The sequence below is a fragment of the Enhydra lutris genome, unplaced genomic scaffold, assembly GCF_002288905.1.
Source record: "Enhydra lutris kenyoni isolate GAN:26980312 unplaced genomic scaffold, ASM228890v2 scaffoldscaffold11, whole genome shotgun sequence".
Lineage (NCBI taxonomy): Eukaryota > Metazoa > Chordata > Mammalia > Carnivora > Mustelidae > Enhydra > Enhydra lutris.
The window spans coordinates 36,813,766-36,824,236 of record NW_019154095.1 but is presented as its reverse complement, the minus strand read 5'-3'; the positions used below and the strand labels follow the sequence as shown (position 1 = coordinate 36,824,236).

The window sequence follows — 10,471 nt, the reverse complement described above, 5'->3', positions numbered from 1 at the left end:
TTTTTTTTTTTAAATTTCGGCCTGGTATTTAAATTGCAATTTCATTAAAACACATACATACATCCATTACATATTCAGCTTTATATTTAGTTTCCTTAACCAAAGAATTTTCTATTTTTTTTAAAGATTTTATTTATTTATTTGTCAGACAGAGAGAGAGAGAGCGAGCGAGCGAGCGAGCACAGGCAGACAGAGTGGCAGGCAGAGGCAGAGGGAGAAGCAGGCTCCCCACAGAACAAGGAGCCCGATGTGGGACTCGATCCCAGGACGCTGGGATCATGACCTGAGCCGAAGGCAGCGGCTTAACCAACTGAGCCACCCAGGCGTCCCTCCTTAACCAAAGAATTTTCTAAGAAACAAAGTTATTTACCACAGAATTGGTTTAGTACTATATGGTGAATTGCCATTTTCAGTTTTCCTTCCCCACAGTAATTTGGCTATTGCGCCAGAAAACCATGACGTGGACTATTAACATTGCCAAGGTCTTCACCAGCAAATGGCCCATCTGCAGAAGAGAAAATGCACTTTACGATCCTTACATCATCCCTGAATGCGTTTCCAGTGTCTGCGTTTTGGAAAATAAAGCCCAAGCCTGTGAAGGCAGTGGGACCGAGTGGCGAGAGCCTCCACGCGCGCCTCCCTGCGCGCCACAGCGTGCGGTGGGTGGGCGTCGGGGGCTGCGTTTGCGGCTGCGAGGGCGAGTCAGCCCAAGAGGGCGGGGTGGGCGAAGCAGCCGCTCTGCGTCCCCCCCGCCCGCTTCGCGGGAAACCGTGCGGACCCCAGCCTCACCCGCCGCGAGCGCAGGGCCCCGCGAGAGCGGTCACCGTTAAGCAGCCAACAGCCATCACCGTGGCAAGACCTGCAGGCCGCGCAATGCTGTCTCTCCTGCTGATCCTCTCAGGTCTGGGCCGGCTGACCTCCGCGGGCCCTCGTGAGTGAAGGACCCTTCCCCATAAAGGGCCACCTGTCGCAGAGCCTCTCTCTGGGCGTGGCGGGCCCCAGAACCTTGCTCCAGAACCCCGGGTCCGGCAGGGGAGAGCCCGGTGTCTTGTCACAGCCCACTTAGAGTCAGCATCCTCCTGGGCCTGCTTCTTGGAGAGCTTGGAGCAGGACAGGGACAGTTGCCCCTCACTTGCCTGACCCTGAACTTGGAGGAGACGGTGCGCATCTTCTGGGAAGTGGGGCCGTAAAAGCAGCACTTTTTCATCTGCTGGGTCTGAGGTCAAGTCCCAAAGTCTCTGGATGGTGGTAGGGTCCTGCCCCAAACTGTATGGGTGGTGGAGGTAGCCTCTTCCTGTCATGTACAAAGTCTGATTTTGTGGCGGGTGAGTGAGTGCCTGTGTGTGTGTGTGTGTGTGTGTGTGTCTGTGTGTGTGTGTATGTTGGGGCTTGGAAGTTCAAAGAGTGATGGGATGTGACGGGACGCGGGAAGAAGGATGCTGCCAGGCACTAGGCAGCGCTCACACATGTTTTCCTTACTGTAGATCTTGAAACATCGCTTCTACAAATTACAGTGCCACGGAAGATTGAGACAAATACCAGTGATGGTGAAATTTCGGAAACGCATGTAATTAAGAAGTCACTTTTTTTAATAAATGTTTTACTTTTACCGGACTAAAATGTATTTATTACTTATAAAATTTATTTTTACTGACCAAATCAATTCATACATATATCTCTTAGAAATTTTGTGCTCTAATTACTGTGTTAGAGTCCTTTCGTCTGAATGAAAGTGATAATTTTTTCATTCGTTAAGTAATATATGAACATTATGAAATTACTTTAAAACACAGACTCAGTAAAAAAAAAAAAATGCCCCAAATCTCTATCACACAAAATGATATATATAGTCACTGGACTATTTGTTTGGAAAATAGGGACATTTAAATATTCTTTGAAAGTGAGGTCACAATAAAATATATCTTGTAACATGATTTTACAATGATAATATATAAACTCCTTCATGCCCATATTTGAGTATATATATATACATAATATAAATCTTTGTTAAAAGGAAAGCACTGATATTTTTAATCTGATTAAATAAAACATACATTGTGAAATCTAGATAGCACAGAATGTTTTTTAATGGTGACGCTCTTTTCATATCAGAGTGTTTTTTATGAAAGATTCATTAAATGTAATTTCTGTGATGTCTCTATGATGCATATAATATATGCCATTAATTATCTTTATTTATACTTTACATTTTTATTTAAATTCCAGTTAACATACAGCACAATATTAGTTTCAGGTGTTCAATGTAGTGAGTCAACACTTCCATGCAGCACCTGATGCTCATGGCAAAAGTGCCCTCCTTAATTGCTATCACCTATTTAACCCTACTGGTAACCATCAGTGCTCTACAATTAAGAGTCTGTTTCTTCCTTTGCCTCTCTCTCTCTCTTTTTTAAATCCCTTTGCTTTTTTTGTTTCTTAAATTCCACATATGAGTGAAATCATGTGGTATTTGTCTTTCTCTGATTGACTTATTTGCTTAGCTTGATCTAGCTCCATCCATGTCCTTGAAAATGCCAAGATGTCATTCTTTTTTACAGCTGAGTAACATTCTGTGTGTGTGTGTGTGTGTGTGTGTGTGTGTGTGTGTGTGTGTGTGTGTGTGTGTATACACACATATAATGGAATATTACTCAGCCATGTATTTTTAAAATTCATTCTTTAATTTCCTGGTTGGCCCATTCATTGCTTAATAGCATGTTCTTTAGCCTCCAGGCATTTGTGATGTTTCCAGATTTTTTTCTGGTGATTGACTTATAATTTCATAGTGTTGTGCTTAGAAAAGGTGCATGATGTGATTTTAGTCTTTTTGTATTTGTTGTGACCTGACTTGTGACCTAGTGTGTGATCTATTCTGGAGAATGTTCCGGGAGCACTTGAAAAAAATGTGTATTCTGCTGTTTTAGGATGAAATGTTCTAAATTTATCTGTTCAGTCCATCTTGTCCAGTGTGTCTTTCAAAGCCATTGTTTCCTTGTTGATTTTCTGTTTAGTTGATCTGTCCATTGGTGTGAGTGTGATGTTAAAGTTTTCCACTATTATTGCATCATTATTAGTTCCTTTATGTTTGTTATTTTATATATTTTTGTGTTTCCATCTTAAGTACAGAAATATTTATGATTGTTATATCTCCTGTCAGATTGTATCCTTTATGATGATATGGTGCCCTTCTTTGTCTCTTGTTACAGTCTTTGTTTTAAAGTCTAGTTATCTGATATATGTGTAGCTACCCTGGTTTTCTTTTGACGTCTATTGGAGTGACAAAAATTTCTTCATCCCCTTTTCTTCTGCAGGTGTCTTTAAGGCTAAAAATGAGTCTCTTGAAGGTTCTATATAGATGGTCTTGTTTTATTATCTATTCTGATATCAATTTTAAACAATATTTGGTTTGTTTACATTCAAAGTAATTATTGATAGATATGTATTTATTTCCATTTCATTATTTTTGTGTTGTTTCTGGTGATTTCTCTGATCCTTTCTTGTCTTTGTCACTTTTGGTCTCTCCTTTGCACTCAAAGAGTTCCTTTTAATATTTCTTGCAGGCCTGGTTTAGTAATCACAAATTCTGGGATAGTCTTTATCTCTGCTTCTATTCTGAATGATAACCTTACTGGATAGAGTATTCTTGGCTATAGACTATTCTCATTTGGAACTTTGAATATATCATGCCACTTTCTTCTGGCTTGCCAAGTTTCTGTTAAGAAATTTCCTAGCTAGCCTTATGGGCCTTCCCTTGTAAGTTAAGGACTTTTTTTGTCTTACTGCTTTTAATACTTTTTCTTTATCACTATATTTTGCAAGTTTAATTACAATATATCTTGGTGTTGGCCTGCTTTTGTTGACTTTAATGGAAGTTCTCTGTGCCTCCTGGATCTGGATGTCTGTTTCCTTCCCCAGATTTGGGATGTCTTAAGTTATTATTTCTTCAAATAAATATTTTGCCTCCTTTTCTCTGTCTTCTTCTTCTGATACTTATAGATAACACAGAGAATTGTTAAGAACGTGAATGCCCACCTCAGTTTCTAAAGATAGTAAATTTGAACAGAGTTATCTTTTAGATACAGGCACACTCCTATTTTTAATTTTTGTGATTATTTGTAGGTTTGGTATAAGTCTGTAATCTTGATATATATATTTTTATCCAAATACATTTCTTTTGACTCAGTTAGAAGTACAATATCTGCTTATAGATTACACTTATAATCATGGAGTTATTTAAATTAGTAATTAAATAAATTGCTAGAAAATCCTATTAGTCAAAGTTTTTATTATTTAAGTTTATTTATTTATTTATATATATATTAAAAGAGAGAGGGAAAGGCGGGGAGGGAGAAAGACAGCAGAGAGAGGAGAGATAATTTAAGCAGGCTCCACACTCAGCCTGGAGCCTGAAGTGGAGGTCGATCCCAGGACCCAGAGATCATGACCTGAGCCAAAATCAAGAGTCCAACTCTTAACTGACTAAGCCACCCAGGTGACCTGGTTTTAAATTTTTAGACAAAATTCAAGGAAGCATGATGTGTCCTTTTCAGAGACTGGAACACAGAATAGAACATAAGTTAACTAATCCTTCCAATCATTTAGTAATTTTTAAAAATATTAATGTACCTTTGACATGGAACAAATAAGGTATGAGAAAAGGAAATTATAGGTCATTTCACTTAATTAAATATTTAAAAAGTGAAAGTAGCAAATAATTGTAGAACATTATGACCAAGTAAATTTTCTCCTGTGTTGAAGGGTGTCTTAGTAGTAGAAAAATAAGCTGGTGCAACTATAGTTGTATCAGATAAAGTTAAAGAAGCACGTCAAGAGATGAAAGGTACCTTAATGACAATGCAATCAATCTATCCTGAAGATACCACCATACTAAATCTGTTTGTACCTGAAAACAGAGCTCTAAAATATGTAAGGCCAAAAATTACAGATTAAAAAAATTAAAATTAAAAAAAATTATCACAATACTTTGGGGAGATGTCAACTACATTTTTAATATCTGTAAACTTACAGAAGACTGAACATGAGAAAGTTTAAAATGACTTTTGCAGAAAACGGTACCCGATGACAAAATTCACATTCTTTGCAAATGTGGAAAATTTACCTACATTGACCATGTGCTATGCCATGAAGAATGTGTATGTTTTATGATGTCACAGATTGGGTTCTTTAGGATGCAGTCTTTGAGAAGATTCCTGTGAAGCCTTTTTATTAGGTTATGGTCTTGTGATGAACCCCTGTGAAAGGGGAGGGGAGGAAGGGGGAAGGGGTGACAGAGACTCAACCGAGTCTCAACAAAGTGTGGAGCTAGCATGGCCCTTCAATATCTGGAGTTGGGATGAGGGGGTTCCCGTTAAATGTGGGCCGTCTCAGAAAGTTGTGACTCGGTGTGAGGTGACCCTCTGTAGCTGAGGCGATTCCTGAAGAAGACTGGGAGATGAAGAGTGTTCTTACAGTTAGGGATACTTTCTTTAATCTGGAAGGGGGACCTGTACTGTATTCTTTCCCTCTTCTTTTCAGCTTCATTATTCTCCATAATTTTATCTTCTGTACCATTTAATCATTCCTCTGCTTCTTCCATCCTAGTAGTCATCACATCCTCTCAGTTTCAAATCTTGGTTTATTACATTTTTCATTTTGGCCTGACTAGTTTTTAGGTCTTTATTTCTGTGGTAAAGGACCCCTGGGTGTCTTCCATGCTTTTCTCAAGCCCAGCTAGTATCCTTATGATTGTTGCTTTAAATTTTGGATCAGGTCTATTATTTATATCTGCTTTGATAGGATCCCTGGCTGTGACCTTTTCTGATTTTCTTCTTTGGGGATGAATTTCTCCTTCTTGGCATTTTCTCTAGGTCTCTGTCTTCTTCTGTGTGTTAGGAAAACCTGTCAGGTTTCCTGCATCCTAAAAGTAATGGTTTTATGAAGAAGAGGTCATACACTGTCCAGGGCCTGGTGTTTCAGGAAGTGTCTCTGGGGTATGCTGTGTGCACTCTGCTGCTGCTGTTTGGCTGCTCTTTCCCTCAGGTCAGTCTTCTGTAGAGTTTCTCCTTGCCTGAGGAGGATATTCGGACCTTGGCCAGAGTGCGTCAAGTTTTAACCAGGTGTGCTCTTGTTTGCTTGTTAAACGAGACCTGAGAGCTAAAGTTTTACAGAACTCTATGGTCAGTAGACGTGGTGTGTGCAGGGGTTTGTCCTGGTCTTTTTGGGGAGGGACCTGTTGCTCTGGTTCTCAGGTACACTTGCCTGAGAAAAGCCGTACCTGCAGAGGGCAGAGGTATGGGGCTTGATGTAAGAATTTTAGGTAGTCAGTGTTGATGGCATGCTGCTTGTGAAGTTAGTTTATGCAGGAGAGAGAAATGACACCATCCAGCTCCCTCGTCCCTGGAAAGGGGAGTTCACACTTGCTGTTCCCTGGGAAGTCTTCCCAGAAGAGCAAACAGTCTCCCCTCATGTGTCCCAGGCATTCCTCAGATTGTTGCCTTCACCCTGTCTGTGTTGGCCTCGGGCATGACTGACAGCATAGTGCATCTTGGGCTCTGTCCCAGGCAGGCTGGCTGAATTTTAAAACTCCAAACTTTAGGGACCTGGGCTGGTGTGGACCCATGCTGGTCCTCTGGGGGCAGGGTCTCACTGTTCTGGGACTGGTGCAGGTTCATCCCAGAAAGGCAGTCACAACAAAGCACAGGGGCACAGAATTTGGAGTAAAGTGCAGCAAAGGGCCAGTGTCCAGGATGGGCGCCTTCAACAGGTGACTCTGCATAGATGAGGGGCAAGGGAAGGTAATAATGCTCATTGGCTAGGGGCAATGCCGCCTCTCCCCAATACACTCCAAGAAGTGGGAATGGTCTCTTTCAGTGCATCCCAGGGATCCTCAGATCATGCTGTGTTTCCCTGAACTATTTGGCCTCCTTCTCCACAGGAGCACTGCGCACCCTCAGGGCTCCACACCTGCCACACCGGTAACTCTAAAACTCTAGTCTTTGAGCCCCCCTGGTTGTAAAACCTGAAAATCAGCCCCTCTCATTTTCCCATTCAATGGCTTTGGGGAAATATTTTCCTTGTGCTATCCCCTGTGTGCTCCTCTCCCTCTCTTGGCTCTCCCTGTGGCCAGGGCTCCCTCCCCTCTGCAGTACCTGCAGTCTGTTTTTCCCCTAAACCATGTCTTCCCACCTTGTACCTTCCACAATGTGGCCCCTTCTCTCTAGTGCAGTCCTTGGATTGATTTCTTGGGTATGCAAAATGATTTGATAGTTATCCATTTGTGTTCAGGGGTCCTCCTACTCCGCCATCTTAGCTCCCCACGACCTGTGCTGTATTCTTTAATTTTCAATTTATTTGGGCTAGAAATTGGAAAATACAAAAAGATAATTCAAGTTTCTTCAAAGATTATATCAAAATGTAACCATTTTAAATTAAAATTTCACTATGATAGTAAAGTCTAATGACTGATGCTTTTAATTTAGAAATAGATTTAGACTCCTTGATTTTATTTACATTGAATTATGATTAATTCTGTCATATATTCCAAGATTGAAGAAAGACAGCAACATACATGTACATATAATTTTGAGATGTGTGATACCATCTGTTTACATGATTGAGTACTTAAATTTAAGAAATTATTAAGAACTTTAGATTTCTATTAATTACTTTCTCTTTGAATACTTTGCTGTAGGTCACTTATACCATCCAAATTGACAGGAAAACATATACTTTCCATCTTAAAAAACAGTAAGTGGCCAGTTTTCTTTTCATTCACTTCTCTTTTGTTTGTTTGATTTTTACGATTACTACTCTACGTTGAGCCTAAACAAGAGCTTGGCTATTGTATTTATTTAACATGTATATCTTTGTGATTTATGACAGATTAAAATTTTAAGTCTTTATCTTGAGATTTCAAGTCTAATATTGGAGCCAAATTCTAATTTAATGATATGGCTATTAATGTATATTAGATAAATTAAAATTATTCTATGTAACTCCTTGAAATATAACCATAATAACAATAATTAAGGGAAAAAATTTATTTGTACATGTTTAATTTTGTTCATTTTCATGTTATTTTACATACATATGTGACTTTAAGCATTTTACTTGGTATTGGACCATTTTTTTCTCATCTTGGTATAATATATAATTTAATCTCTTAAATTTTCTGCTCTTTACTTTTGCTCTTTGCGGAAACCAGCAATAATCTTGTATGTATATTTCCACCATTTTCTAAATTTCATCTTTCCCTTAGATAAAACGTATAGAAACTGATCAAAAATGTTTGTTTTTACACAATTGGAAATACTGTTTTGCCACTGACAGGTGTTATTTAATAATGGTGTTTATTTTCTTACCCTGTGTATATATTTTAAATCATTTTCAATAGATAATTAATAGATTTAATAGATGTAATAGATAATAATAATTTAATAGATAACACATAGTGTGTAATATTTTAAGATCTGATTTTAGTTCCAAGAATTATCACTATAGAATCCTTCAATAAACATCTTGTTTGTATGTCCTTATGTAATAGAGATTTTGTTCTCTGGGCTCAATATCAAGAAATGGGTTTCTGAATTAAGAATTATGAATAACAGTAATAATAGTAATAGTAATAATAACAATAACAACAAAAGTAACTGACATTTGTAGGGCATATACCGATTGCCAGGCATATTTCTTTCTTTCTTTTTTTTTTTCTGTTTAGAGAGAGAGTGTACAAATGAGTAGGGGGGCAGGGAGGGACAGAGGGAGAGGGAGAGAGAGAATCTTAAGCAGGCTCCATGCCTAGCTTGAAGCCCAACATGGGGCTTGACCTCTGAGATCAAGACCTGAGCCTAAATCAAGAATTGGTCACTTAACCAACTGAGTCACCCAGGCCTTCCTTGTCAGGCAAATTTCTAAGCAATTTGCATGTAGTAACTGATTTAATTTCACAGCAACATTCTTAGAGCCTCTTCTGTTATCAACATGCCCACAAGAGCAATACATTTGTTATAATTGATGACCCTTCATTGACACATCATTATCACCCAAAGTGCATAATTTATATTAGTCTCAAATTTTTATATTAACTTTTTTCTTTTTATTAAAAATAAAAAAGGAACATTCTGAGAATCATATAAACTATTAGGTTTTCACCATGAGTGACACACATGTAAGCATTTTGTTTATATATTTTTCTAAATGTATACATTGTAGGTGATAGTGAAATCTATTATTCCCATGCCCAGACATATTCAGTTCTTTCACTCCCCAGTGCTAATCACAATTATGATACTGACACATACTCTTCTATCATATTTTCCCTTCATTCATCTGTATGCCTAGAGATTAATAAGAATATCATGTTTTCAGTATTGTCTTAAATAGACTTAAATGGCATAATACTCCTCTATATAATTTATTTATCTTAGTATGGTGGACTACTAAAGTGACCCAATTCTTTCTCTCTCCCTGTATCTTCACTCTTTGCCATATAATTTGAGTTCCTATCATCAAGAGGTGGAAAATTTACATCTTCCCCAGCCTCCCCACTCCCTAGCTCTTGGATCTGAGTTTATCTATACAAAGCCAACTTCATGGGTACATGGGTTCCTCAGAGTCCCATTGTTAGAAATGCCCTGTATGTTGCTGCCATGAGAGTCTTAGGGAAGACTGGGAAAAACAAACACACAAACAAACAAACAAACAAAAAAACCCAAAAACCTCATAGTTTCATTTCATCACAGGCCCCGCAAATCATGTAGCCCATTATTCTATGGGTATGTCACTTATTTTGGCCAAAAAGATGTTAGCTGACTTGATTCAAACACAGGTTTGAAAAAGCTCTCCTTCTTTCTTGGTCTCCATCTTGTTTCTCTGCCATCCCCCTGAGTATATGCTTGGGCCATCTTCCTGGAAGATAGAGACAGGTGGAGCACAGCCAAGATCAGCCAAACATTCAGCTGAATGAATGAATCCAGAATCCAGATGAATGAATGAATCACTCAACATTCAACTGAATGAATGAATGAATCCCAGACCATTGAGCAAGATGGGCCACCATTAGCAGAACAATTATTACTACTCACTCATGACCCAGAAAGTGAGCAGTAGATATTTATTATGTTATTGTATGTGGTTCTGGCTTTGGGGTTGTGCTTTTGGTACAACACTTTGTATAGTATATTTTGAGATTCATTCATATTGATGTGTACAAAATAAGTTCATATATTTTAAATACATATGTAACTATCAAGTATATCTCATTTATTATTTATTCACCCATATTTATGACAGGAAAAGGTGTATTGTGGGTATCCTGGGCGCCAGTGAAATTGATGGGTTATAAATGATGCAATTCTCAGGATGCTATATTCTACCCATTTTTACTTGAGGATTTATACCAGTTTTCATTCACACCAATCATTCAAAAACATTGCTTTTCTCTATATTCTCAATAAAACTAGTATCTTCAGTT

General features: G+C 38.5%; 1 protein-coding gene across 1 annotated transcript in view; it reads left to right on the top strand.

The window, feature by feature from the left end:
* The first annotated feature begins 873 nt into the window (after positions 1-873).
* The window catches only part of LOC111144565 (disintegrin and metalloproteinase domain-containing protein 18-like), a 117,609-nt gene continuing 108,011 nt past the window's right edge, over positions 874-10,471 (top strand). The window contains exons 1-3 of the mRNA XM_022498904.1: positions 874-931; positions 1,485-1,567; positions 7,691-7,746. Of these exons, the coding sequence (XP_022354612.1) occupies positions 874-931; positions 1,485-1,567; positions 7,691-7,746 (197 nt within the window). The remainder of the gene's footprint in view (positions 932-1,484; positions 1,568-7,690; positions 7,747-10,471) is intronic.